General features: G+C 43.6%; 5 protein-coding genes and 2 non-coding genes across 8 annotated transcripts; 4 read left to right on the plus strand and 3 right to left on the minus strand.

Annotated features, from left to right (window-relative positions):
• Nucleotides 1-227: 227 nt before the first annotated feature.
• Nucleotides 228-7,709, minus strand: arpc2 (actin related protein 2/3 complex, subunit 2). The gene is made up of 10 exons (XM_035150656.2): nucleotides 7,475-7,709; nucleotides 6,252-6,286; nucleotides 5,866-5,978; nucleotides 3,967-4,012; nucleotides 3,547-3,733; nucleotides 3,226-3,319; nucleotides 2,882-3,008; nucleotides 2,679-2,779; nucleotides 1,864-1,964; nucleotides 228-721 (listed from the first exon to the last, which is right to left on the minus strand). Exons 1-10 carry the CDS (start codon nucleotides 7,546-7,548, stop codon nucleotides 700-702), a joined length of 900 nt encoding a protein of 299 aa, XP_035006547.1. The 5' UTR covers nucleotides 7,549-7,709; the 3' UTR covers nucleotides 228-699.
• Nucleotides 7,710-10,706: 2,997 nt separating this feature from the next.
• Nucleotides 10,707-12,793, plus strand: LOC118103678 (C-X-C chemokine receptor type 1). Its single transcript, XM_035150839.2, has 2 exons — nucleotides 10,707-10,771; nucleotides 11,186-12,793. Exon 2 carries the CDS (start codon nucleotides 11,188-11,190, stop codon nucleotides 12,241-12,243), a length of 1,056 nt encoding a protein of 351 aa, XP_035006730.1. The 5' UTR covers nucleotides 10,707-10,771; nucleotides 11,186-11,187; the 3' UTR covers nucleotides 12,244-12,793.
• Nucleotides 12,794-13,252: 459 nt separating this feature from the next.
• LOC118103676 (insulin receptor substrate 2-B) lies at nucleotides 13,253-17,697 on the minus strand. The gene is made up of 6 exons (XM_035150837.2): nucleotides 17,380-17,697; nucleotides 16,146-16,641; nucleotides 15,702-15,951; nucleotides 14,972-15,221; nucleotides 14,136-14,712; nucleotides 13,253-13,883 (listed from the first exon to the last, which is right to left on the minus strand). The coding sequence occupies exons 2-6, from the start codon at nucleotides 16,616-16,618 to the stop codon at nucleotides 13,523-13,525; spliced, it is 1,911 nt and encodes a 636-aa protein (XP_035006728.2). The 5' UTR covers nucleotides 16,619-16,641; nucleotides 17,380-17,697; the 3' UTR covers nucleotides 13,253-13,522.
• Nucleotides 17,686-17,758, minus strand: trnam-cau. The gene has a single exon. It is a non-coding gene; the product is annotated as a tRNA-Met (tRNA).
• A 478-nt stretch (nucleotides 17,759-18,236) lies between these two features.
• On the plus strand, nucleotides 18,237-18,307 carry trnag-gcc. The gene has a single exon. It is a non-coding gene; the product is annotated as a tRNA-Gly (tRNA).
• Nucleotides 18,308-18,525: 218 nt separating this feature from the next.
• On the plus strand, nucleotides 18,526-22,516 carry LOC118103677 (cytochrome P450 4F3). Its single transcript, XM_035150838.2, has 13 exons — nucleotides 18,526-18,799; nucleotides 19,100-19,244; nucleotides 19,380-19,433; nucleotides 19,859-19,986; nucleotides 20,067-20,188; nucleotides 20,269-20,415; nucleotides 20,528-20,651; nucleotides 20,807-20,873; nucleotides 21,119-21,248; nucleotides 21,353-21,486; nucleotides 21,623-21,687; nucleotides 21,768-21,850; nucleotides 21,958-22,516. The coding sequence occupies exons 1-13, from the start codon at nucleotides 18,596-18,598 to the stop codon at nucleotides 22,169-22,171; spliced, it is 1,617 nt and encodes a 538-aa protein (XP_035006729.2). The 5' UTR covers nucleotides 18,526-18,595; the 3' UTR covers nucleotides 22,172-22,516.
• Nucleotides 22,517-23,002: 486 nt separating this feature from the next.
• Nucleotides 23,003-27,692, plus strand: LOC118103420. 2 transcript variants are annotated; one of them, XM_035150344.2, is made up of 11 exons: nucleotides 23,003-23,274; nucleotides 24,449-24,619; nucleotides 24,692-24,817; nucleotides 24,886-25,049; nucleotides 25,552-25,654; nucleotides 25,743-25,841; nucleotides 25,940-25,960; nucleotides 26,294-26,314; nucleotides 26,401-26,427; nucleotides 26,518-26,571; nucleotides 26,667-27,692. In XM_035150344.2, the coding sequence occupies exons 1-11, from the start codon at nucleotides 23,217-23,219 to the stop codon at nucleotides 26,684-26,686; spliced, it is 864 nt and encodes a 287-aa protein (XP_035006235.1). In that variant the 5' UTR covers nucleotides 23,003-23,216; the 3' UTR covers nucleotides 26,687-27,692. The 2 variants fall into 2 exon arrangements, with proteins under 2 accessions (XP_035006235.1, XP_035006236.1); XM_035150345.2 differs by having other exon boundaries at nucleotides 24,458-24,619.
• Nucleotides 27,693-27,781: the final 89 nt, after the last annotated feature.

Here is a 27,781-nt window from a genome sequence, read left to right on the forward strand (position 1 = left end):
TAATCCTTAACCTGAGGCGATATATTCAAAAGCCAAAACAGTGTATGTTCACTTGAAATCTTACAAATATGCAACATCTTCATAAAACATTCTAAGAGCCTTATAACTGAATTATAAACATTTATAATGCAAGAAAGATTCTCTTGTAAATCTGCGTCAAAGGAAAGATAATGTGTGGATTGATAAAAATGACAAATGACATTATGAGTCAACACAGACACGTGCAATGCTTTTTTTTGTAAGAGTGATTTATTTTATTTTTTTCAAATGACAATGGTACAGACGACATGACGGCACAGAGAGGAAGGGAGGACTGAAATCATCCGGAACATGAATATCGTATGGTGAGGGTTTGGGGGGGGGGGGCAAGCAAGAGTACCAAATGGAGTAAAAGATATCGTATCAAAAATTTTCTTTTTTTTCATATATATATTTATATAGGACTAATAATTCTCTTTAACTATGCAAAGCAGGGAATGCCCGTTTTTCCATTTATCTTGAGCCTTGGCTTCCTCTAAGTGGAGCCAACATTATTATTCGTAAAAAAAAAAAAAGACTGGACACATTTTTTTGGGGGGGGTGGGGTCTTGCACATTTCGAGGCATCCTGACGTCCTGTCCGATGTGGCGTTGAGTCTCAAGCGTGGCGCGTTGGGGGCGTGTCCACAGGGGGGTTGGGTTTCTCTGATGGGGGTCAGCCTCAGCGGGAGAAGGTCTTTCCACTAAAGAAAAAGACAAATCAAACAAAGACGCATCGAAAAAGTTCCTTTCATCAATTTCTTAACTATTTTGAATCCGTGAAAACGCCAACAATCAGCCTTGTGTTCGTCTTGGCCCTCGAGCTGGAAAATTCTTCCTTACCTCAACACACTTGGCTATTAAACATGATACAGATCAGTGCCAGAGGTCTGGGTCACATCTTCGTCAAACAATGTGTGACTGACACTTCCATTTCGGTTCAATTATTTCAGAGACGCTTTGATTTTTCCGGTTTATGTTTGTTTTGTAGCTTGACGCCAAACCTGTGATTCATGTTTCTCCCTCTTCGAAACTCACAAAACATGACGAGCACGGAGGATCCCCACAGATTCCGGTGACACATTAACCAGAGAACAAAGACTCTCTGTGTTAAGACGGTGTCAACTCCCACAATTATTTCAGCGCTACAAGGCTAACACAGTATTTGTGGTTGTAAGGGAGGTTTTAGTCAGGTGGAGAGCTGTAAAAAAAATAATATCCTCCCTGACTCACTTCAAACACGGCAGCCACACACCTCAAAAACACACAACCCTGCAGATTGCAGTCGACTCGTAAAGCCAAGAGAAATACTTCCATGTGAGAAAATGCAGAGATGGTGTAATCTGAGGTCTAAATCGGGCCATGTTCTGCTTTCAGCTGCAAAACACATTCATGATTCAACAATGAGCTGCAGCAGCGTCAGTCGTCTCCGAGCAGAAACCACGAGAGGGATGAGTGGAGCTTGGAAAATAGCAACCTCGAAAAAAAAGCTAGTGTAGGAGTGTGGTGGACAGAAGAGCTGGAGCTGATCCAGACTCTTTTCCTCTGCTTTTGTTTTGTATCTCCGCAAAGCATCTTTACAGATAGAGCAAGTTGTCCCACTCCATCGTGTTTGGTTTGTTTGGACCTTCTTCCTCATGAGATCCCGTCAGAGGTGTCTTTAATTTGATATTATTTTTCTTAGAGTGTGTGTAGTGTGTAGTGTGTGTGCGTGTGAGATTAGAGAGAAGAATATTCTGCAACAGGAATGAAAATCGGTCAGGATGTGGAAGAGCTGACAACTTTAACCCAAACATGGAAACAAGACACGGGTGTCAACAAGACGAGGAGACGAGAGGCTGCTTACGAGATGGTCTTCATCTCCTTCTTCTCGGCGTCGGGTCGAGCACGGTTCAGCACCTTGAGGAACTCTGACGTCTTGGCCCTCATGCGTGTGTGAATGTACGCCTGCGGAAGAGACGTGGACATGAATCACAAGTTAATCTCATCTGTTAAATAAGTCTGGCTTTATTCGTTTCATCATCAGATGCAGTGTTTGGCACAGGGGATGTATCTTGACATTTTGACAGTTGAAACCACCCACACTGGGCCATAAATCCGTCCATCGTGACACCCACGCTGACTCCCTCATGTCTGAGGCGCAAACATCCAACATCCAGATCCATTATCTGCCGTCTGAGCAGCGGATGCTTACGAAACAACACAAACACGCGCCTCTCGAATGTAAACCATCCCAAAAAACTGGCTTTGATGACACACACACAGACACACACACAGAAGTGTGAAGGTGGCAGAGCGAGTTTTCTTCAAGTGGGACCTTCCGTCCTGTGGCTGGACTTTCTATTGTATAGAAGGTAATGAGCAGAACGTACCATTACAGAGGAGGACATCATGAGTCGCTGTTACCTCTAATTAAAGCAGACTTTACGGTGCCTCCGTGATATTTATGAGGGGCCGTAAAGCGGTAACCCGAGGCCAAATCTTCTCATGAGACCGTGAGAGCTAAACTCTGGCCTGAAGGTATCACGAAAAAGAACAGATAATGTGCCCCAAACATGATAAATTAAGCTACAAATATTCCATAAACTAGCAAAAATGGTTCAAAATGTTAGTTTGTTAAAGGTGGTTTGTTTGTGTTGTGCCCCTGCTCACTGCACTGACCTTGGAGCACTTTATGTGGTAGTGCAGGTAGTCCCTGAAGGTGTGGATGAGGTTGATGGTGTTGTCTCTGGCATTGGCATTGGTGTGACGTGGGAACAGAACTGGAAGGAGTCACGACAAAGCACACACATGAACACAAAATCAGGAAACTATTCATGTTTTCACTACAGGCGAAGAAGAAGGGGACGTGTTTTGATGCTGACCGAAGGTGATGTATCCGATGTTGTCCCCGACGGCGGCGTCTGTGTCCTTCAGCTCCAGCGGCGGCTCCCTGTGGCTGAACAGCACCTGGGGGGCAGTGTGGCTGGCTCGCCGACCCTCTTTGAACTCCTATTCGCAGAAAGCGTGAGCGCACAGTGTCGGATTAAAGATGTTTTCGCGTGTGTAGGAGTTTGTGAACAAGTGAAACCGTGTAATCGATATCGTAGTATTGTTGCTGATGTGAACACAAGTACGTACATTAAAAAAAGAGGTAAAAGAGGTTGCAATTACATGTAACTGCAAAAAATGTAACTAATTACAGGGTAATTACATGTAACTAACAAACCTGCATGAAGACTTTTCCGATAATGACATCGTCGTCGTCTTTGAACACCGTGCTGAACACAACTGTCACTCTGTCTTTCTTGGCCTCCACATACCTGAGAAGATGAGACATGTCAGGCAGGTACATGATGATTAGCACAAAAAATCATTAAGAGGACCTGAAAGCCCAAAACAACATGTTAAGGTTTCTCGCAGCCTTTACACGAGACATTCAAGCTTAAATTCAAAACTCAAGCCCCGTTGAGGAATTAGGACCATTTGAAAACCGAGCTCTGCCCGTCTGCCTCCAGACGACACGTGAAACCGAAAGCTTTGAACGTACATGGACTCATCGTCTCTGTAGTGGACCACGGCCCTCTGCTCGCCCTCCTTGCCCTCCTCCTGGAACTTGAAGTACTTTTCGAATACGGAGGCGAAGCAGTTCCTCTTCAGCATCCCCGCCTGGTGGACGATGTCATCTTTGTTGGCTGGTAGCGCGTCCAGGTCGTAGACGAGGGACACGTTGTAGCCTTAAGGGAAGACGATGGAAGATTATAGTCAGTCAGCACTTTTAATTTCACACTTATTGTGAGCGGCCACAAACTAATAAAGAAAGCAAGGGAACAAAGCTGCTGAATGGCTCACAGACACACGTATGTCCTGTCAGTTAGAATCTTTGAACTGAGTTGACGTCTCAAACCATAATTCAGGATGTTGTCACTGATTTTTAAAAAAAGAGATCAGAAGGTTTCTGAGAACTTACAAGCCTCTGCTGCCACCAGGAAATTCCCATAGACCCTCTTGAGAAGCTGAAATGAAAAAACTTTATTTTTAATCACACTTCTCTAAATGCAGTTTTAGAAAGAAGCACTTCACACAGAGGAACTACACAACAAAAGCAAAAGAAAAATGAAATGCACTAGAATTGCTCCACTGCAGTTGTACGCCTCCACAAACCAGTGCAGTTTCAATCAACAAACATTATTTCACAGACTCATGTGAGGTCCTTTGCTCACTGAAATCTGAACTGAGCAAGTCTAACTGAAAATGTCTGTCACATTTGAAAGGATTATCTCCAGGCACTCTTAAGATAACGCATATACAGGGCAAATAAGGGTTTGTGAGGTCACCATGATCTTGACCTTTGACCATCAAACTCTAATCAGTTCATCCGTAAGTCCAACATTTGATCAGTGAACGTTTGTACCGGATTTGAAGAAATTCTAATCTTCCGATATCGTGTTCACAAGAATTGGAAAGACAGACAACGGGTGTTTCCAGCATGGACGCATAAAAACAAAAACTTGCGTCACATGAAAGCAAAAGTATTTTAATGGAGATAAACAGGGCTTTAAAATGCTTTTAAAAAATATTAAATCTTTGATTGTAGAATAGAAAAAGAATCCCAAGACTTCAGGGAACCGACGATTAAAGTGCTTTCTAAAGAATGTACAACAGGTACGGAGACATCCTTTCAGAACATCCTGTGATTCTTAAAATTGCTTGATTTCCTCAGCCTGTGGGAATCCTCGGGGACTCTGCCGCTGGTTTCAAAGCAGAGAAATGTCAACACCAACAAAAGAAAGAGGGAGAGACAGACAATATTCAGCAGGAAGGAGGGTGTGTGTGTGTGTGTGTGTGTGTGTGTGTGTGTGTGTGTGTGTCCTCTGCAGGTAATTGAAGGGGGTATATTTACGACAAGGGGCCTCAACTTTAATGGATACCTGTCATTGTGGAATGAGCTGAGGTCGACTTGGAGTCAATATGCAAATCAAGCTCAGGAGTGCCGACGATAACAAAAGTGAAAAGACAGTTTCTCTTAGGTTTTTCTTTTTCCTTTTAAACTGAGCAACTTTTCAGCGAAGCAAAATATATCAGCTGAGAACCGATGAGAATGTGTGAGAATAAACAAGTGACTGTGACGCTGCCGAGCCGTTTTCTCATCCCTCGGCTCTTGAGCTTTAAGGAACAATGACGGAAGACGCTGGGCAGACGCCAACACATTTGCACATTCACATACACACACACACACGCACACAGTGGCTGCAGCTCGCAGTCAGCACTTCCTCACCTGAAGTGAGACACACAAATTCACTTCCTGTTTCTACCACAAGCCTCAGCAGCTGCTTTCTTCCTTACATGGAAGAACAGCGCTCTAACGCTAAAGAGGCGTGTTTTTGAGTGAGTGTGTGTGTAGATATCATGTCAATCATGATCCAATTCTGTTTCTTTGGGACACCGCTTTATATCAGATTGACTCCAAAACCAGACAGAAACCAAGTTAAAACATTGTTGCTTTGAATTTTTTCACAGTTTCACTGTTGCAGGTTCTGATGTCAAAAGCTCAACTCAAGTGAAAGTTCATCGCTGAAATCAAACGTTTACCTGAGATCACCTGTTTTTTTAGTGTCAGAAAGAGTTTTAAAATCTAATTTAAGGTCAATAACTCATGAACATTTCAGCTCCTCAAGTACAACAACAAATGTTCTAATGTTTTCCCAGGAATTGCAGAAACGTGTGTGCACATGCTGAAGGAAGTCAAAGAATTGACAGATGGGGGGGCCCCCATTTCTGACAATGAACATTTCACAGAATCTTTGTTTCTGCAACTTCCCCTTCGTGTGTGTGTGTGTGTGTGTGTGTGTGTGTGTGTGTGTGTTACCTCATCAGCCCCATGCTCCTGCAGCTCCTTGTAGAACTTCAGGGAGATGCTGACCATCAGTTTGGACTTTTCCCCATTGGGGTTGGAGATGTGGTACAAGACGCCATCGAAGTCTGCAGCGGAGACGAACGTCAGGTGATTCATAACAGACAAAGTCCCTAATGCATTGTTTTCCAGCTTCTGCACCAAACACTGGCCACAAAGCTCAAATGAAGAAATAACAATCCACTAAAATAACAGCATCTTTTCACACTGACACAGTTTGTACAGAGTAACCTCAATTCTGCTTAGAAATAAGGATAATGTCAATGTCTACCACCTCACTGTTCAAGCCACTGGTTGATCAGAGGGTTTCAAGTGTTTCATAATGTGTCAGATAATCTCACCTGCAAACGTCACATCGACGGCCTCTGGTTTGGTTCTGCAAGGAGACAACATTGGGATATTGATGAGTAGTCGTTACTTGCTAATTAACTAACGAATAAACGCTGATAAACAAAACCTCATTGACAGAAGTAATGAAACTAAATGAATATTTTATAGACCAAACAAGTAGTTAATACCATATAAAATAACCTGCAAATCAATAATCCTTGGTGGCAGCAGATTCCACAGGAAGTTAAAAACCTGACGTCAAGCTGAGACAGTCTGTGTTTGTTTAATATTGATGTTTACATCCGAGTGACTTGTGTTCACTCCTCTTGATGAATCCTCTCGATTGTGTGTTCTTTCTTTTACAAGTGCACAGTGTGTTATCTGAGGGCTGCACAGGATGAACGCAGACTCTCTAAAAGGTGGATGCTGCAGAGACATGTCCAGGCTGCACGGGGAGCAGCTGCAGCTCAGCTGAGCCCAGGCTTGACTCAGCTTGACTGGAGGAATGCGGAAGCTGGGGGGGGCGATGGTGGCCGCAGAGCTGCCCTCAGTGCAAAGCAAATAAATGGGATTTAGTAGAAGGAACCACCGAGTTCAATGTGGAAAAACAGGCCTAATGGGGGACTGTAATTAATGAGGCACATTTGCACTTCCTGTCATCATGCTGTGACTCAGACTCAGTAGAAAACGTGCTTCCGTGTGATGAAAATACTTTAATCCATTTTTAAACGCAGGAGAAATGTCACTAATGCAAAGTAGTGTGTGCTTTGACACCAGTTCCTCCTTCCTCTGCCAAGCTAGCTTCAAGCATTAGCCCGATTACACTCAAGCTAGCGACTATTTCCCTTCTGCATCCTCTTGAAAACATGTTATGCGTCATGCTCGGTATTTATGAGGTCATTTTGTATTGCACCTGAGATGTTTTGGCTATTTCACTTCCGCCCGGGGAGGGGGGGTCGGATTCATTGTGGTGACATTTTTGGCACAACACCGACCGTGCAGACACACCCCAGCTCCGGGCTAGCCAGTCACGTTAGCTCGCTAAGCTAATTCCCCCTGTATTTCAATACGTTTTATTGACTAACACACCACCTCGCTAACTTGTGCTAAAAGCCAGGGGTGGGGGGGGTTTTCTCCCTCTGCCGCTTCATTCAATGCAGGCGACGCCTCGACAGAAATGGGGAAGCTAGCAGTTAGCAGCAGCAGCTAGCCAGGTGCGACAATGATTCCTCACCCGTTGGATGCGCCGTCGAACTTCAGCGTCAGCGTCTCCTCTATGATTCGGTTATTGATCTCTAACAGGATCATTGCAGCGGGCCGCCGGTGTCCGGGAGAAGGGGGGAGATGATCGGATGCAGCTGAGTGTTGGGATCGACCCGCTTTGTGTCAGATTCGGTGATTTTTTTCCTCCGCTGACAGACCGAACCCGCTTCCGTCGAGGCTGCTTCCGCCTGTCACTTCCGCGTATTTCAGACTCAGGACCCCGGCCCCCGTAACAGGAGGAGGGCGCCCGCGATGTTGCCTGTAATCAATTTCTAATGACAGTTGTGAAGCAGTGGAATCTACTATATTCATTAAAATTACTCTACTGGAACATTAAATTGCTTTATACATATAATCAATACACAATATATAATATGTATATTTATATAATCCATAGATAAATGAATATGTGTGATAGGTATAAGACTCCCAACAGATTAGAAAATAGAAAATAGATAAAAAAAATAATTCACATGAATCCCACTTTTATTTCCTGCAACAATAATGATGTTTGCATACAGGCCCTTCTGCACGCTTTATATATTTACTTTTAATACTATACCTATATTTGAAAGTATGATATTGAATGCAGGACTTTGGCATTTGGATTGTGGTGTTGCAGTATTGTGGTGTAAATATTCTGTAGTTGGGTATTTTTGTATTCACTTGGACATTTTCTCGGTTGTATTTAACTAAACAATTAAAAAATAACTGATAGATTAATCAATAAGGAAAATAATTGGTTAATTGCAACCCCTCTGCATATCCACACATCAATATATATATATATATATATATAAAAAGAATAATATTATCCAATTGATGCACAGATTTGTTTTGATTTACCTGGATAATAACTATGGAGGATGTTGCCTGCTTTTGTTTTGTACTAACAGGCATTTCCAGATGTTTGACCAGCCTATTTGTATTAGTGTGGGTAGCATGAATAACAGAAACATCTTTGTATATAATTCAATATAGGGTAACAGCACCTAGTGCACGTTACAACCTTTACGATGGTGCGAGGTGTACCTAATAAACTGCCCAGGCCATATTATTGATGAAACAGACAGATAAGTGTGTCTCTCGTCGGGCAAACAAGACAAACAGGCACAAAAAAACCCACATTTCCCTTTAACATGATAATTATTAGTGTCGTAAAACAAAACATAGGTTCTGAACTTTTTACAAGGCACATCAAAACCAGTGTCAGTAATACCAGAGCTTGCTGTCAACACTAACTGGTTTTAGTGACATGTGTCACAGTAATTATCAGTTTTTAGTGCAGAGCTTTGGTGGAAGAAGAAGCTGAAAAATGTAATAAAGGAACAATGGAAATTCTTAGACCAACATTAAGACAGAAATCATTAAAGAGGAGACACAGTTAGCTTTCAGTAGCAGAGGATGACATGTAGCACATATAACACGTCTAATGTATAGATACAGTGTTGAAAATCTTATTGGCAAACACACACGCGACTGTCTTTGGGTTTTTCATCTTTGGTTTGACAAAATGAGATGTTTGAAAACCGTGGAAAACAGCAATGGTGGTTTTGTCCCTTTTCTCTGCATAGAAGATGGAAATATTTGTAATAAAAAACAAATACAAGATTTCCTAAGTATATGAATTCAATGCCTCCAACTTAGGTAAACCTGATCATTTGCTTTCTTGTGAGGTGAAGAATATTAGTGATTATCCGGCCGGATTTCATTCCTAATGTGAACGCACCAGGGAATCAGAAAAATAAAACTGCAATGAGGAAAGTCTGCTCTTGTTTATTTAAAGTTGCTTTGTGTGCTTCTCTTTCTCTCCCTCATGTTGTTCTCTTGCTTGTCTCATCAGACAATTTTTATGATGCAGGGAACTCCATTTCCTCCATCTTTTCAGCACTTTATAATTTCCCATTTCCGACAACCTTAACCATCACGACTGAAATATGAAATTTGCCCCAGCGGTTACAAGTCACAGTAACAGCTAGAGTAAGCAGAAACTAAAAAGCAGGCCCTTCTCGTTGGGGGACTGTCGTGCTTCCTGATGGCGACACAGACGACAGCGCTGTCATTTAGTGGCGTGGAGCCTCAAAGTCTCCAGGTGCAGTTAGTGGTGACAGCCGATGAGCAGTGTTGCATCACTCTGCTATGTTGACCAACCACTGTATGATTACCAACCAAAACATGAATGAGGTGATTGATGGAGACAAGGGAAGATGCTTTAGTGTTAATACACATTTAGCTTTGCAGAGACGAGAAGGGACTCGACCCGGTCCCCTGTCATTACCGACGCCTGGTTATCATTTTTCAGCACATGCATCGTTTACCTGGTAACTTGTCGCCCAGACATTTTGAGACTCCAGATGGAAACATGGTAAACAAACGTTGATCTGGGAGACTCATCACAGCTCCATGTCCACAAAGTGCAAAGATATACCTTTGACTGCAAGTGGAGAGGATTTATTTCAACATGTCATACCCAAAAATGACACCTCTAATTGTAAAACTATCCAAACTAAATAATTTACAAGTAGAATTTCATTCAGTAGAGCGTATACCTCCACCAAGGCCCAACAGTCCCCTTCTGAAACCACATTAAAATTCAGTTTTCATCAAGATTCATGCATTATTCTCTGAGAAATCTAGAAAAATGTCATGAAAGACGTTAAAGAAAGCCACCAAAATGTAATGAGGTCTTTCTGGAGTTCCGCCCCACACCTCAACCAAATTTCATGAGAATTGGTTGTGTAGTTTTCGCATTATCCTGCTAAAAATCCAACAAACGCAGATGAAAAACCTCCTAAAATATGAAGAAGTAAAAATGTGATGTAGTTGCTCGCTCTAATTCCTCACCTTCCTCTTCCTCATCTGTAAGACTGAGATTGTAACATAGAGAATCACAGTAGCAGTTTTATGTGAATGTAAAAACATTGGATATAGACACAAACCAGGGGAGTGACACCATTCCTTTTGCAACAGCAGCCGAGAACATTACACCAGGTCATTTCCAGAAAGTGACACAGATAACATCATGAGCTGCACACACACACACCCTCATTACCCAATCACCTCCCGCAACCCAATCTCATCACTTGGTTTATTCCACAGCATGCATCGAAAATAAAAATCGACCTGTGACATACGTTCTGTTGCTGATGCAGACTAGTGCAGCAACATGCTGGGAGAGGAAACAGGACATTGAGTCAGAAACACATAAGAAAGATGCTCTGAGGAGAACAAATCTGTTCTTCAAGCTGCCACCGAGCCCGTGCACGAGGTGAGTATCCTGACTGGTTCATTGTCATGGACGGAAATAAATAGAGGGGTTGTACATTTAATACGAGGGATGAAATATGTGTGTATTCAAGCGAGGAAATGAAATAACCCAAACAAATAAAACAATAAAATGCAGCTTTTCTCAGGTTAATACATTGACTTGATTTACTGCTACAGTCTTATATGTTCTGTAAATGATCTTAGTGAACTTTATTAAACATCCCGAGGAGTCGATTCAGTGTCTTGAAAGTGTAGGTGAGGCCGCTGTTGAAAAAGCGGTTTCAAAATTACAAGGCAACTTCCCAATTTGTCGGGAACAGCTGTCATATAACTTCATAATGCATCTGTTTGTTTTGCTTCTCCAATTAAAGTTGAGTTTTAATTTTGTACCATTAATCTTGTTTTTCATCCACAGTCATGTCTTTTACCTACGTCTTTCCTGACAATTACTTTGAGGAATCGAATGAAACGCTCGACCTCGATCCAGACACGTTAGCATGTAAGCTGAAGCCTCTGGAGCCCGCAGCAGCTGTGGCCGTGGGCGTCCTGCTCAGCGCCATCTTCCTACTGGCAATACCAGGAAACCTGTTGGTGGGGTGGGTGATCAGCACCAGCAAACAGCCCCTGACCCCTTCGGATGTGTATCTGTTTCATCTGACGATAGCCGACGGCCTGATTGCGCTCACCCTCCCGTTCTGGGCTGTGGCGGTCGTCCAGGGATGGCTCTTCGGAGGCTTCATGTGCAAACTCCTCAACCTCGTCATCGAAGCCAACTTCTACATCAGCATCATCTTCCTGGCCTGCATCAGCATCGACCGCTACCTCCTGATTGTGCACGCCAGTGAGACTCTCAACAGCCGCATGAGGATGTGCAGCCGGCTCCTCTGCGCAGCGGTCTGGGCCTTCGGCTCGGCCCTCAGCCTGCCGGCGCTTTTCTATGAAGCCATCAAGCTCGACGATGACTCGGACCGGATGATCTGTATTGAAGTCTTTGACATCGGCAACGCCAGCTTGTGGAGGGTCGCCATCAATGGGTTCCGCCACTTGTTTGGCTTCTTGCTGCCTCTGGATGTCATGATTGTCTGCTACAGCATCACCACGGTGAGGTTGCTGCGCACACGTGGTTTCCAGAAGTACCGGGCCATGAAGGTCATCGTGGCCGTGGTGATTGCGTTCCTACTCTGCTGGATGCCGTACCACCTAACCAAGATCATAGACGTGCTCCTGAGGGCAGATCTGATCCAGTTTGACTGTGCGATGAGGACGTCGGTGAACCAGGCTCTGGTGGCGACCAGCAGTCTCGCTCTGGTGCACAGCTGCATCAACCCGGTCCTCTACGCCTTCGTGGGCGAGAAGTTCAGGAAGAAAGTGCTGCTGCTTTTCCAGAGGAAGGTCAGAAAGGAGAGGGCCACATTGTCAAGGTTCAGCAGGTCCACGTCTCAGACCTCAGAGGGAAACGGAGCTTTTCTTTAGAGACTTTTCACATTTTTATTTGCTAAGGGTTTTTATTCCAGGAAGAAAGAGTTATGACAAGTGCAAGATGTTCAAGAAATGCAAGAGCCCCCCCCCCTCTGGAAAAACAGTCGTTGGTCATGCAATTCGGTAACGCTAGGTGGCAGTGTCACGAAAACCTAAGTCTACAATATAATCAATTAACCTATAAAAGTCATATTTATCTGTAGTTTGATTCCCCCGCAGGATGTTTTCAGTTCTGTCTCTGTGTGGCTCACTGCTGCCACCTGTTGAACTCACTGTTACAAAGTACATCCACTATTCAAAACTTTGATCTCCAGTCTCTGATTTAATCAACGTGTTTAATATTTGCTGCTGAAGAGTGGATCAGCCTTTATGCCTGTTTTTACTGTACCAACTGCTCCCATGTTCTGTTTCTTTGTCTTTATTTATGTATTTGATGAATACTCAAGCTTTAAAGTTTGTATCTATCTAGTTTGTGTCTGTTTTCAATAAAAGTAAAAAGCTGTGCAACCTTCTTTCAGATTTATTCCTGTAGACTTGAAGCTGGTTCATATTCTCAGGGTCTTCAATCAGAAAATCGATTAAAAAAGTGATAACGCATCTGAGAATGAACTTTAAATGAACGCAGACAGGAAGTCTTCAAAATGCTGAGCAAACTGCATCTGTTGATTCAAATCATGATAAAAACAAAAGCTACAATTAAACCCTGTGGCTTTACTGATTTGATTATTACAATTAATGTTAAAATGTTTTAAATGCAGTTATTAATCCATCAAACAATCAGAGGTTTATTTGTGTTGCTGCAACATTTTATAGCACAGTAAAAGCACAATTTATTGTTATTAAGCATAAGAATATTTAAGAAGTAGCTTCTGACCTCTCCTCATTTATTCACCTGAGACCGAAAACCCACTAGAAGCGTCCAGACTGTGACATCATCTTCCAGTATAACATCCACAGTCTCCCACTGAGCTGTATCGAGTATAAAAGGCCAAAAAAGACTGAATATTCTCATGAATTTATTCTTTTTTTTTCATTTACATCCAATGACAGTGCAACATCCTCAAGTGCTGTGTAGTTCAGGCCCAAAATCCAGGTTTGATTTAACCAATTCTTCAAAAACAACCAACAAATACAAAATGACAAACACGGTGCATTTACAGACACGTAAGAAACTTCAGTGATTTACAAAAACAACTATTTTTTTCTCCAGTGTTAAGACACATGATCCCAAAGGAAGAGCAGCAGCAACATGAGCTAAATATTGAATGACGACTCAGGATCTGTCCTCGGATTGCAAGCAAGACATCAGACAGGACGACAGCCGGTATCTTCTAAAAGCCGACCGGTCTGGAGCAGCTTGGAATCGACTGGACCGGCCCGTGTCAGAGTTCGGACTGGCCTGCACTGGACTCTTCATCGTGTCAGGCCTGTCGACGCTCCGCAGAGGAGAGGAAGAGGAGGGGGCTCTGGTCTGTGCCGGGTGGCGTCTGTGCTGAGCTGCTGACGTCTGCTCATCCGCCGGTCGAGTAGAGAAGCTGATACTCGTCTGTGATTGGCCGGCCTCTGTTTTCTGACTGAGCTCGTTGGTCTGAGGACGTGATGGACGCAGAGGAGAGTAGTCGTCAGAGGTGGAGCTAAAAAAGAAAAAAATAGATGTCTCTCATTAGTTAATCTGGGCTACAAAGGCAGCTACTACATCTGAAATGAGTCCTAATACACTCTTGCCAAATCACACACACTATTAAAATGAACCCTAACCCATATACACTGTACTAAACCTGCTGATATACATCATAAAAGCCAGTATTCAAATAATATGCACTGTAATAGTTTGTTTAATTTCATTGGCTGTGTCTCGAATGAATTTGGGGGAAAGTTGAACTCGCCTGTAGAATGATGTGTGGAGGCCAGAGGACGGGGACGAGTCTGGAGGCCTGCTGTCTTTATGTGGACTTTCCATTGACACATATTCATCCTGGGCCAACACAGACGAGCTGCGGCTGCCCTGTGGAGACATCATCATGTAGCCCGGCCCTTTCTCTTCCTCCTCCTCCTCCTCTTCCTCTCCCAGCTCCCAGCTCTCCAACCGGCGGGCTGCATCACCGCAGTGCTCAGTCTTCATCTCCATGTAGCTGCCGGTCTCAGGCACGGAAGTCCGCTGGGACCCGACAGGGCTGAGACGTGAGGCCAGGCTCGGAGTGGACTCAGGCTTGGTGGCGTTTGGTTTGCCGGGCTCGATGTAAGACTGCGTGGGACTCGTGTGGATGTCAGTGTTCCTGGGAGGTAGCGTCAGCGGCCTCATGTTCATCGGCTTGTCTCTGTATTTATATCTGCTGCGTTTTGAGAGCAGAAGTGTTTGAGGCTGGTTGGAGGTCGGCGACTGGCTGAAGTCTGGAAGAGCTCGTAGAGCGTGGACTGTCTCCCGAACCACCTCGTGAATGTGCTGGGCAATTCCTGGGTTCCCTGGACAGAACAGACATGAAGAGGAGGGTCACCGTCCTATGGTGAAGAGTTTTAGAGCCACTCAAACTTATATGGGTAAAGGACGAGCTGTTATTCGAGTAATCTGCAACCAAATGCTTCCTGTTTATGCCCAGTGCACGTGAGTGGTCACGTGATATCCGTTATCAGGTGAAATGAACTGAAACGGAGCCAAAAAGCTTGTGTGGACAGAGATAGGATCAGTTTGAAAACGTAGAATTATGGATGTAACCTTCACTACCTTGGTCTCCTGCTTCCATCCAGATTTCTCCAGGGCCGTCAGGTGCCGACCTGCCGAGCTCCAAGAAGAACAAGCCGTCCAGATGGCCGAAGCGCCGAACGCTCAGCAAAGGTATCGTAACCGACGGCAAATCGCTGTATGCGCCCAGTTTGACCAGGATGAGCGAGGACGCTGTGAGGCAGAGCCGTGTCTCTCCACCGAGGGACTTTGAACGACCCAGACCTCTGGGCTTCACTGAGACGGGCCAGACCTGAGACCAAGTGAGGGGAGCAGAGATGAAGATCCGTCGGAGGTATTTTCATTTCCAAACAAGAGGTTGTACATGAAAAGGTCTTTTATATTGAAAATGTTCTCTTTTTTTATGTCCAACATTATTTGATGACAGCGGGAAAAAAAGTATAGACACAGCCAGGGAGTTTAGGTTGAGTTATAATATATGATTGAGTGAAGACCTCAGCATTGGGAAACACAAACTACAGAGTTACCTTAAGGCGACACAGTGAATTCTGGACAATATGGCGGATTTTATCAAAAGTTAATATGTTGACTGGGATGTTTTTAACAGACAAGTACCTCCAAATTTGAGGGTTTCAGTAGTTTTGAATATCAAGTTGTCAAGGCTCAGGAAACTTCAACTTGCCATCAAATTATCAAAAACTTAAAGTCTATTTAATTCTGTTTATTTAGATTAAATTCGAGTGTATGTAGAGAAATGTAAATCTGGACGCACCTCTTTGAAAAAGGCAGCAGGGGGCAGAGTGCAATACCCATCATCCTCTTCATCAATCCCCTCTCCGTGCTCTTCATCCCTCCGCTCTTCCTCCATCAGCTTCTTAATGGCAACGTACCACTCTTCTTGTTCCTGCTGGTCCTCCACAACCAGCACCATGGTCTGATCCTTTGCATACAGCGCCACCGTGTGTCCTTTCCTGGAACTGCCTGTCCGACTCACGCCGAGACAGCACCTCAGGTAAATCACCCTGAAGGAAAATCAGTTGAATTCATTGTAGACTTGAATGATTGATGAAGTGTTTGTCAGATTTTAATCAATATTTATTTACATATTGAAAAACGTTAGCTGAAATTTGTGACGCACTAATATTATATAACTTGATCCACAGCTTCAGGAATCAAAGGTTCAAGGGACATGTTCAGGATGTGTAACTATACCAACCCTTGCTTGCTCGATCCAAACAGCGCAGCTTTGCCGGCCGACTTCCTCGCGGCTGTGAACTTCTCCTGGCTCCTGTACCACTCGAGTCGGCTCGGCCCCGTGTGGCTTCCCGCTCTCAGGACAAAATATCGCCTGTGGTTTCGCTCCAGCTTCCCCAGGTAACCTTGTTTCACCACGTCGCTCTGCGGCCAGGAGGAGGCCATGAAGGCGCCGGCCAGAGGGGCCAGAGGGACTGAACCCTGGCTGGAGCAAAAGAGTTCCTCAAAGACACAAGACGAAGGAGGCTCACTCGTCTGCAGCCCAACTCGATGGTCCCCAGAATCATCCTCCTGCTCCATTTGATCACTCAACCAGCGAGGGCGCAGGGGAGATTCAACTGGCAGCCATGTTTGGGTGGATTTGCAGCAGGGAGACGACACTGGGGAGCTGGAGGCAGGCGAGGACGTCCTGGGGTTGTCACACCCGTCAGCCATCTCGCTCGTTTCAAGCTGAAAACCTGCCACATGCACACAGGGGAGGAATTAGAAACTGAGTTCTGTGAATAGAAGAATTAGTGAGATGTCTGAAACAACTTCTCATCGTTGTTCCCGCACTGTTTCCACTTACATCTGCCATTACTGCAAATATTTAGCATTCGATTCTTTTCCCAGTCCAGTTCAAAGTGTAACCACTCACAGTATTCAGTCGTATTTCACTGTCTCTGGGTACAAAACAGGTCTTGACCTCTTATGTAACGCGCCTTGAGATCACGTATGTTACGATTTGGTGCTAGCATTTTGCACAGTACATCAGATTTACTTGTATTTGTAGTCATACAATCTCATGGCAAATGCTTTTTAAAAAAGGACACAACAGAAAGATTAAGCAAATTTCACAATTCTAAAACTAATTATTAACCTTAAAATAGCTGTTTAAGTTCGTGTGAATAATACAAAAAATATCCAGTAATATAAGAATAAGATAAAATGCTAAAAATGCTTTAGGATGAACACACTGAAATATTAATTTGATAAAGTTACAATCAATTTTGTATTTCATTATTTAAGATTAATTTACACGGCACTATTAACACTTGTTTTTTTAAATGTTATTTCTAATCTACAAACCAAGGGAGAACATTTTGGAGAGCCAAACCTCCACCAAAGTAAACAAGCTAACGCTAGCTAGTTTAGCCGGCTAACTGTAGCTCGGCTTCCAGGAGCCTTTCGGCCACAGGATCTTGTTCGGATCTCACCTCAGCGGACACGTGTGGACATCAGAGACGAACTGCGGTTCCTGGATTTCTTCTCGTTTCATTTCTCACTTTTCTGTTTAATGGCAGATCCCTCAGGTGGATCATCACCGAGGCCTTCAGGAGCTCCTCGGAAAACCCAGCACTCTTCTCCTCGAAGCCTTGAACACGTCGCTTACATGTTTATAAAATATGGATCATGTATGTTAATGCAGCGGCAAAACGCACGTGTTCACTCCACGTGTTCGTATCAATGCTCCGTCTGCGTAATTTAAATAAATAAAAAACTTTAAGAGACAACAAAACACGTGCCCCGTGTGAGGCTCGAACTCACGACCTTCAGATTATGAGACTGACGCGCTGCCTACTGCGCCAACGAGGCGTTGAATGCAAAATGGAGCACAGGCAAAATATAACACCGACTTCAATTAAGAAGCAATGCGCTGCATCTGCTGTGGTCTCTTGTTCTTCAGTCACTGGAGTGGAAAAGACGAGGAAGAGAGGAGAGGAAGCGGGAACAGCGCCACAATGTTCAGTGGCTGGGAGGGGCATTACGTCCATGGTGGTTTAGCACTACCATAGAGATGAATGGGAAACGGTTTAGGGCCGTTTAGCTAAACAGTCGTGTTGCACTGGCCGGGAATCGAACCGTAGAGTGCACGTAACGTCAACAAAAGGGGGACCCTTGCCAGTAATATTATTTATTTTAACATATATATATATATCATTTATTACTGGCATATTATTATACTAGCATGTTTTATTATTATTTCCGTGGCACACTTTGATATGATTTACAACATTTGGCGAACAATACCGCAGTCAGCCAGTATTTGGCGCTGTCACGGCACATTTCCCAAGCATTGGTGGTTCAGTGGTAGAATTCTCGCCTGCCACGCGGGAGGCCCGGGTTCGATTCCCGGCCAATGCATCATCCTTTTTTGTTTTCTATTGGGACGGAGGATAAAGTTCTTGTGATTGGAGCCGGTACCTTTATTTGCACTTTAGCTGCTGTGAGATAAATAATGAACTCTGTCCTGACCCTCCCTGTGTGTCACGGTGTGTGTGTGACATCCAACTCCTTCATCACACAAGAACAGTGCTTCCTGTTGTTATAACCTCAGTGACGGTTGGAACGCTTGATTTCAACATCACCAAACTTCTCATTGTGAACACAGCCACTGTCGGTGCCACACCAGACCTCTCGCTCTGTCCCAGGATGTCTGTCCTCCAGGGTGTCCTCTCCAAGGTCCTCAGCTGGGCCGGCCTCTGTCAGATCCTGTGTGCAGCCGGTACAGGGCTGGTTGCCTTGGCCGTGGTGTGGACGGTGAGGTTGTTGGCTCGTCACGCCTGGTTCACACACAGACTGTCAGGCTTCAGCAGGCCGCATGCAGACTCTTGGCTGATAGGCCACCTGGGCAAGGTAGGACCCACACACACCAAGGAGAAACACACACTAACATGCATGAATAGACTCATTTATCAGCTCTCATATTGATGTCTTACACTTCAGGAAATGTGCAGATTTCTCAGTGAGACACGGGATGTTTCAAAACGTGAATATTGCTAAATCTCCTCTTTGTAATGCATTTCCTTTAAACTCACCCACCAAACCTTTCTCACCTTTTAAAGTTAGATTGACAATGATCTCATTTTAAAAGACATAAATAAGATTTAGTTCATCTTTACAGATAAAATAACAAGTGATGTTTCTGTGCCTCAGATGCAGAGCACGGAGGAAGGTCTCCTCCAGGTGGACGACCTGGTGCAGATGTACAAACACTCCTGCAGCTGGTTCCTGGGTCCTTTTTATCACCTGGTCCGAGTCTTCCACCCTGACTACGTCAAACCTCTGCTCATGGCACCCGGTAGGTTTACACAATCGAAGGTTACCAGTCAAATTAGATTTAAATATGGCAAACAAATCCAGAATAATCCAAAGAAAACCACATTTCCCAAAGATTTGTCTAATGCTTGCTAATCCTCCTTTTTTGTCCTTTAAGGCAGTATTACAATGAAAGACGAGCTTATCTACGGTCACCTGCGTCCATGGCTTGGTGAGTTTTTCACAGCTCATTTGAGTTTGGCATTGAAAAACCATTTAGGATTGAGTTTGACAGTTTTTTGTTTAATAAAGTCAAGTTATTAAATTGTAAAAACTGTGGAGACTTATAAATTAATGGTAACTAAGTCAGACGATGGTGATTCCCATTGCTGTATGCAACTACCTTTAACTGTATAAAAACATGGAAGCCGAAGAAATCTTTTAGATAAATGTACTTGACGTTTACTTTGACCTTAGCTCGATCCATGTCCCATCCGCTATGCCCTATACTGCAGCCAGCCACTAGGGGGCAATCAAGACACTTTGGCTTCACTTTTGGGGAGCAGTCGTGTCGTCCATCTTAACGTACAGTCTACGGTAACTACTGTCCTGTAACTGTCGCCCTCACCTCCCCACTGTGTCTCCCTGACGTCCCAGGACAGAGTCTGTTGATAAGTAACGGGGAGGAGTGGTTTCGCAGGAGGCGGCTGCTCACTCCTGCGTTTCATTTCGATATCCTGAAGAGCTACATCACCACGTTCAACACCTCGACCAACACCATGCATGTGAGCCACATGCACAGAATACACACAACACACATATAACTGTGTAAAAAACACACATCTGCTACCACTCTGTGTTTCAGGGTAAATGGCACCGCCTGGTGGCAGAGGGCCGCACCAACCTGGAGATGTTCGACCATGTCACTCTGATGACTCTGGACAGTTTACTCAGATGTGCATTTAGCTACAACAGCAACTGTCAGGAGTGAGGACACCCGCTTTACCACGTCGCCATTTCACAAACTCGACTTTTGTATTTCTATTTTAAAACCATCTCTTCTCCAGGTCCAGCAGCGAGTACGTGTCGGCCATAGTGGAGCTCAGTGACCTGATCATCGAGCGCCGCCAAAAGATTTTACACCACTGGGACTGGATTTACTGGAAAACACAGCAGGGAAAACAATTCAAACAGGCCTTAAGTGTTGTGCACAGGTACAGTACATGCACGGGGTATTCTGCAGTAACATGTAGTAATGTATAACACTCTGTAGTACCTTATGGTATTCTATCAAATCCTATAGTGACGAAAACTTGATGTTTGCAGGTTCACGAGGGACGTGGTTCAGAAGCGCCGTGCCCTCATCAGCCAGCAGAGGGAGACAGACACTGATTTCACCACCGTGTTACAGAGCAGGAAGGACTTCGTGGACCTCATACTGCTGTCAAAGGTAAAAGACACCGTTTTTATAGCATCAAACGACTAAATAAAAGAGGCGGGATTTATGAGCGATACTGCAGACAGCCACCAGGGGGCGATCAAGACGTTTTTGGGAAGCCGTCATCTCGTCCGTCTTCATTTACTATGGTTTGTGTGTTGTTGCAGGATGAGGATGGACAAGGCCTCACAGACGAGGAGATACAGGCGGAGGCCAACACCTTCATGTTTGCCGGTGAGGCAAAGTAACTTTTACTAAACAGCGGCCTCTGTGGCCACAAGTGTTAATTACAGGATGAATGTAAATGCTAAATACAGTACAAAATATATTTATACATGTAAGTACGACCAACAGGGCCTTTTACCACCCTTGTTTTAAATTCCTTAGTCTCAGATAGTTTGTTCCTTTCGTCTAAAATCCTCTTGCGACGGAAGAGAAATCCTGACACTTGAAGGTTGAATCCCATTTTCCCCCCAAAGGTCACGACACAACAGCCAGTGCGATTTGCTGGACGCTGTACAACCTAGCGCGCCATGCCGACTACCAGGAGCAGTGCAGGCAGGAAGTGATGGAAGTGATGCAAGGACGAGATGGACGTGGACTTGAGTGGTCAGAGAGTCTCCGTATAGGACATGTCCAACCCCTGTTTTATCAAGTGCAGCTGAAACTGTGAATATGTATCAACATGTGTTCACTTGTCTCTCTGTATAAAGGGAAGATCTGTCCAACCTCAGCTTCACCACCATGTGCATCAGAGAGAGCCTTCGACTCCACTCCCCTGTTCAGGCCGTAACCAGGAAGTACACCCAGGACATGGAGCTGCCGGGGGGGCGCACAGTTCCAGAGGGTGAGACGGACGGACTTCTGAAACAGATGTTGAGAAGCCTTCATTTGCAGACTGTGTATGTGTGTGTGACCTTTCCAGAGATGAAAAGTAAAGGTACATTCAACTCAGCGTCTTTGTCTGTGTAAATGTGCCCCAGGTGCCATCTGTTTGGTCAGTATCTATGGAACCCACCACAACCCAACAGTCTGGACGAACCCACATGTGAGAGACGAACAGAACTTTGTTTTCACCTTCATTCATCTCTGTCATGTTTAACCCGTGTGATTGATTCCCTCTGGCAGGAGTTTAATCCTCTGCGTTTTGACCCGTCCAACGCAAAAGGTCGAGCGTCTCACTCCTTCATCCCCTTCTCCTCAGGCCCCAGGTGAAGGCTCCTCGTGCACTTTTCAAACCAGAACAAATAAGACCTGACACAGCCAAGAAATTCATCTGTGTGTGTGTGTGTGTGTGTGTGTGTGTGTGTATTCACAGGAACTGCATCGGTCAGAAGTTCGCCCTGGCAGAGCTGCGGGTCGTCGTGGCGCTGACCCTCCTCAGGTTCCGCCTGACCCCGGGGGTGAACCCTGAACTGGGCACCAGCTCCGGAGGCGTCCGCCGCCTCCCCCAGCTCGTCCTGCGGGCCGAGGGAGGCCTGTGGCTGCAGCTGGAGCCTCTGGCTGCAGAGGAGGGAGCACAGGCCGAATGATGACACGCTCAGCTGCTTTAGCACTGTTCCTGTAACTGTTTGTGTTAATGTGTTGTTTCCAAATGCATTTTCAACCTTTGTTTTCTAGCATATCGTCAGGCTTTGTGACTCACTTTAAAAATGAGTGTAAGATTTATTGTTCATGGAATATGTTGAAACCCTTTATCATTTTGTCTGTTGATTGGATTCAATAAATCCTGAGCATCCTCATCCGTAAACTATTCAGCACATTTGTATTTTATTAGGCTCTGGATTAGTCAGACCTGGAAAATCAAGGTCCAAAGTGTATCGTCCGTCAAGAAATAAAACATGCTAACAAGAGGATGACAAGTTCTCGTCCAACAACCTTCGTGACTAATTTCTGCATTTGATTTATTCAAAGGGATTTTACAGAAGATATGTTCACACGGTTCATATTCTGTTTTACAGTTGTATATATTAGTTTTTATTCCATTTATGTTTTATATATATTTTATATATATAGTTTTCTGGACAGTAGGTGGCAGCAAAGTGGCACTTTTTCTTTATTTATATTTTCAGAGATTTACTAAGGCCTTCATGTTTTCTGGCTGCAGCAGCAACATCCGGATTTTCCACTTTGGATTGTGCATTTATAAAAATATACATAATTTAAGAAACAAAACCTAATACAACATAGAGTAGCATGAGTTTATAGTCTAACTGAAATATTTTCAGATTTTTATTATTGTACAATAGATAATAGTATTTATTATAGACCCATATATTTTTTAATATGGTAATGCAGATGAGAAACCGGTTTGGCAGGATTATAAATAGTGTTTGTGGCGATGACAGCGGAGGCGGAGTCTGAGCTGAGGTTTCATTTACTTTCACTTTGACCCTGTTGCTTTTCTTCCACCTCTCTGCTCCGCCTCGCAGCAATGAACTGATTTATTATTATGAGCTTGAATGTATCTTTTTCATCGTTGACATGACATAAGCGGACATGTTCCTCTGGCCGCAGACCAGTAGAGGTGTGGATTTGAACTGGTCTCTGGCTGTGTGAAGAGACGGAGAAGAAAAGATGTGGCAGATTGTGTGTGCGCTTGCAGCCCTGTTGGCTCTCGTGTCCTCACAGGCTGGTGAGTCCTGTCATTTACTTCCATGTGTTGAAAAATGCCCCTTTTTCTGGATTACATTGGATTTCTCTGGGTGTTTTTGTGCAGGATGCGTCGCTCCACTGGGATTTCCCACAGTCACTGACCGCACCCAGTATGAAGCCGTGTGTACACTGTGTTGTTTAGGCAGCAGCTCATGTTCACTGTCAGCAGCAAAGTGTATGAGGGATTTGATCTCATTCGTATAGTGATAAGAAAAACACATTCTAACCAGATCCTGATGTCGAATGTGCAATTGAGTCATGGGAAAGGAATTTCTTACAGAACTTGCTTTAGAATAAGCCGATTTTAACTTTTTCTACAGAATTAAAGTTATTTATCGATTGTTCTTAGTAAATTAAATTGTACACAGTACAAGAAGAACTGTTAAAAGATAATTCGGCCGGATTTATTTACAAGTACATAAACAAATATTGGAGGAAAACAGGGCTCCAACTGCAGTGTAACTCAATGACGCCATTATGTTTAATGTTTTTTTATATTCACATTAGTGAAAACCTTTAAAGGAGCATTTTACTAAATATTTATGTGGAAAGAAACATTAGATGTATATGTAGCTACACATATAAAACCTCCACTCCTTGTAATAAAAACAATATTACCTTTTTCTTTGAGATATAACATCGGAACAACTCTTGTTTCAACTCAGGTCCTGTTCTCTTTTTTTTGTGGTAATCGAGAAAGAGAATAGTGCAAATTGTAATTTCAGTGCCAAGAGGATGCCTTCAGATTATTTTTTGTCTACAGCCAAAAGTCCAAAACTTAAAAATGTTGAAATTACTGTGATAAAAAAATCAATCAATCAATAATTAGAGTTATTTCTTGGTTTAAATAATAACCAGTTGCTTGTAAAATACCAGCAGCTTAATGTTGAATTAACTTAAAATATGTGGAATTCTAAACAGTTTGTTGTATTTGTGACGGCAGCTCTTTTGGTTCAGGAAGCCGGGGATCATGGGTAATTTCCACCGTTCAGTTGTGTTTCAGTTCAATCTCTTGATCGGAGATTGATTTAGTTTCATTGCTACATCCAAACTCTGCTATTGCTTAGACATGACTAGAGAGGGCGCTGGTGCTCAGCAGTTTCACATAGTGTTGCTTTAAATTGACAATCGCCACTCGGTGCTTCTTCTTTGAGTCGCTGCAGAGTTGAAGCTTCAAAAGAAGGTGGGCGATGACGTCGTCCTCAGTCCCGGCTCCGGCTCCGTGACTGGTTCCATCACCAAGATCATCTGGAAAGATGGTCTGAACATCGCCGTCCAGTGGGAAGCAGCCGACTCAGATGTTACTTACTATCGTCATTTTAAAGGTACGCTGACGCTAGGAGGTACGACAGTTGCATTGTGGGATTTTTACTGCACTAACACTGTGTGTTTTAAAGAGCGCGGGAGCCTGAACACTTCAAGTGGAGCGATGACAATCAGGGGACTGACTCAAAATGACAGCAAACTGTACACACCGGAAATCAACAGCGTCATGGCCACTCCCACTCTCCTCACCGTCCTCGGTGAGTCACAGTTCAGAGACGTTCATCAACCACGTGGACATTTTTAAATTTTCATCTCTTTTGTTCAGCTCCAGTCCCCGTTCCCACGGTAACTACATCCTGCAACGAAGAGAAGAGCAGCTGCACTTTGACCTGCGATGGAAACGTCAAAGATGTCAAACTCGTCATCTACAACTGGAAGTCGGACGACGTCCAACTGACGAATTCTTCTAAAGATCACCACGTTGAAAAGGTGGCGTTCGTGTTGTCTGAGTGTTTGTGTCCCGACAGACGTTTTCAACGTTCGGAGAATGGGGTCCGGGTATTTTCTTGAATTTGTGTTTCACATACGGAGAACGCCGCAGGAGATTGTCCAGAACAGGCGAGGGGAGGAGCCAGGGTAGAACATGCAGGACGTGATGTAATCACATTTTTGTTTCCAGCACATCAACACTGGCGTCAGTTCTTATTTTCAAAATCTCTCGAATCTCTTCTGTTGAGATATTTGTTTTCTTCCAGTTGCACATTAACGCTCGCCCACTCGCTTGTTGTGACATTTTCCAGACATTTTACTTGGAGGTTGGCGAAAGGAAAATGTTCTGGAAAATGTTTGATTTGACTAAAAATGAACGATCAAGATGAAAATAAGCATTGATTCTAGCCCTAGTTTTCTTTTCTGATTCATTTCTTATAATATGACATTTTGTGAGTAGTATAAACGTGGTTGAACTTGTAGTGTATGACTCATTTCTCAGGAGAACAGTCTGAGTGTAAAGGAGTTCAGCTGCGAGCTGGAAAATCCAGTCAGTCGGGAGAGCAGCGAACCCATCGCCAACCCGTTCATCACCGACACGACGAGTGAGTTATATTCTAGAGACGTTTAGGAGTTAGAGTGCGTCACTGCTGCATGAGCAACATGAGTGTGTCTGTTGTTGTCGTCTTCCAGAAGCTGAATGGAAACTGAATATCAACACTGGACTCATCGTCTTCATCTCTCTGCTGGGCGCCGTGCTGCTGCTGGTTCTCGTACACAGGTGGAAAGCAGGTATGAATCTATATACAGGCTATCTGTCGTTTACCTTTGCATGAAGCAACAGAATCCTGCTTTGTTTAGTAATGGCCGCTGTGTTTATTTCCTTGTAGGGATGTGGTTCTTCCAGAAAGGTAAGAAATTTTTTCAAACCTTTCAAACTAAAAGCATGTTAAAGTATTGTGAGTAAAAGTTTGGATTCTTGTTTTTTAAATATATTTGACAGTTCGTGTTGGATTTCAGTTAAACGTCTTTATAATCTTTATATAGTCGATGAGACCCCTTAGATTCAATCAAGCTGACAATGTGATAAAAATCTGTTTAAGTTATAACTAAAAGACCAAACTGACGCATTAGACTGGAATAAACCACATTCAAGCTCATGACATCACTTCCTTTCGATATATTCTGGCCTCTGTGATGTCACATCTTCTTTGTCTGTCCCCGTCCCCCCCGTCCCCCTGCAGAATCCATGCCTTGGGAGGCAGGTCAGTAACTCAAACCACTCGCGCCCTTTGTTCCTATTGATGCCTTTAAATTCAGAGAAATTCATTCTGTTTGTCGCACTTTACAGATTTCTGGAGCAAGCACGAGAGGGGATGTAAGTTTGAGCCACAGCCCTTATTATATGTTTGTCAAATGTTTTCATTATGATAAAAAAAGCTGAAATCTATATATATCACCAATATAGCAAGAGATGCTGAGTCTAATGGAACGACTCGTCGAGAAAGGGAACAAACCGACGGTAACAGATTAAATAATCACATGTTTATATATCTGTAAATGTAATGTTTTTATCGGGTGTGTGATTCTGTCCTCTGTCCTTTTATCGTCCATCAGAGGAAACGGCGATGACATAAACGGACAAATGGACAAAACGTGCAGAAATAACGATCCCAGATTTGACTAAAAAGCCACAGAGAAGGTTTTACACTTGAAGTAGATCTCAGCTCTTCCTGAGGTTTGCTTGGAGAAGAGATTTCAGACAATGCCAGGAAACGCAGCTTTCCTGTGACCGACAGCAAACCTGACACCAACTGCTGCCCCAGCCTCATTAAACCGGCGGCCGAGTGTAGTTTCTAGTGTGGATCACGCAGCCTCGTGGCGTTAGAGCACAGCAGGACTTTCAATAAGGTGGAAGAGGGACGTCATTGTTTGGTTCAGGCCGACAGCAACAATACAGGCTTTGTGCAGACCTTTTCCACCGACTCCTCTACAGCCAGTGTGCAAACTCGTTTAAATATGGGAGATTTTTAGCTCAAGGTCAATCAGTTGTTCTTGTTTTTGAATGCATGATCTTATTTAACTCCTCTATTCATTTGTCCTTTGAATGTTCCCTCTATATTAAGCTCTGAGTTCTGAAAGACAGATGTTTAAATGTTTGGTTTTGCAGCTTTCCAACACACAATTTAGCAAATTGAGAATAAAGTTGAAATGTAGAAATGTAGAGAATTAAATCGAGCTAATGTCGAGAATAAACTTGAAAAGGAAACCTTAAAAAATCTCCCCATTTTCCACTTGACTATTTTTGAAATGCAGAAGGATGAAAGAACCTCTTCCTCTTATTTTTTTTTCATGTATAAATTAGAGCAGGTAACAGATTTGGTTTTGCTTTGAGTTTTAAGTCATTTTCTTACTTTTTTCCTTGTCGTTTTAAAGCTGAGGATATTAAGTTGTTATTTCAACTAACAAAAAAACACTAATTCTATTTACTTTTGGGAGTTTTAAAAGGTTCGAGACATTTCGAAACCAGAGGCAGTGGGATATTTAAAGTCTGTCTGCTGATGATTTGCTGTGTGAGAACATGAAGATGAAGATATGTGTTTTCATGAAGGTTATATTGAATAAAACTGACAGAATATCAAATCACGTGTTTTGAATTTCCATGTCTAGTCTTTTTTCCAAAAGTAAGTTAAAGAATTAAATGAGATGTGGATGTTATACCAGGATTTGAC

The sequence above is a fragment of the Hippoglossus stenolepis genome, chromosome 24, assembly GCF_022539355.2.
Source record: "Hippoglossus stenolepis isolate QCI-W04-F060 chromosome 24, HSTE1.2, whole genome shotgun sequence".
Taxonomy (NCBI): Eukaryota; Metazoa; Chordata; class Actinopteri; order Pleuronectiformes; family Pleuronectidae; genus Hippoglossus; species Hippoglossus stenolepis.

Bases quoted from the DNA above. Each gene is read 5' to 3' on its own strand.
- arpc2 (XM_035150656.2), bottom strand. From the start codon at position 7,548: ATGATCCTGTTAGAGATCAATAACCGAATCATAGAGGAGACGCTGACG. The intron at 6,287-7,474 runs GTGAGGAATCAT...GTCTCCTTGCAG, and splicing joins TTCGACGGCGCATCCAACGG to AACCAAACCAGAGGCCGTCG. The intron at 4,013-5,865 runs GTAACACACACA...TTTTCATTTCAG, and splicing joins AGGAGCATGGGGCTGATGAG to CTTCTCAAGAGGGTCTATGG.
- LOC118103678 (XM_035150839.2), top strand. From the start codon at position 11,188: ATGTCTTTTACCTACGTCTTTCCTGACAATTACTTTGAGGAATCGAAT.
- LOC118103676 (XM_035150837.2), bottom strand. From the start codon at position 16,618: ATGGCTGACGGGTGTGACAACCCCAGGACGTCCTCGCCTGCCTCCAGC. The intron at 15,222-15,701 runs GTGCGTCCAGAT...ACTTGGTCTCAG, and splicing joins CTGCTGCCTTTTTCAAAGAG to GTCTGGCCCGTCTCAGTGAA. The intron at 14,713-14,971 runs GTAGTGAAGGTT...TGTTCTGTCCAG, and splicing joins GATGGAAGCAGGAGACCAAG to GGAACCCAGGAATTGCCCAG.
- LOC118103677 (XM_035150838.2), top strand. From the start codon at position 18,596: ATGTCTGTCCTCCAGGGTGTCCTCTCCAAGGTCCTCAGCTGGGCCGGC. The intron at 19,434-19,858 runs GTGAGTTTTTCA...CTGACGTCCCAG, and splicing joins TCACCTGCGTCCATGGCTTG to GACAGAGTCTGTTGATAAGT. The intron at 21,688-21,767 runs GTGAGAGACGAA...TCCCTCTGGCAG, and splicing joins CAGTCTGGACGAACCCACAT to GAGTTTAATCCTCTGCGTTT.
- LOC118103420 (XM_035150344.2), top strand. From the start codon at position 23,217: ATGTGGCAGATTGTGTGTGCGCTTGCAGCCCTGTTGGCTCTCGTGTCC. The intron at 24,818-24,885 runs GTGAGTCACAGT...TCTTTTGTTCAG, and splicing joins CACTCTCCTCACCGTCCTCG to CTCCAGTCCCCGTTCCCACG. The intron at 25,842-25,939 runs GTATGAATCTAT...ATTTCCTTGTAG, and splicing joins CGTACACAGGTGGAAAGCAG to GGATGTGGTTCTTCCAGAAA.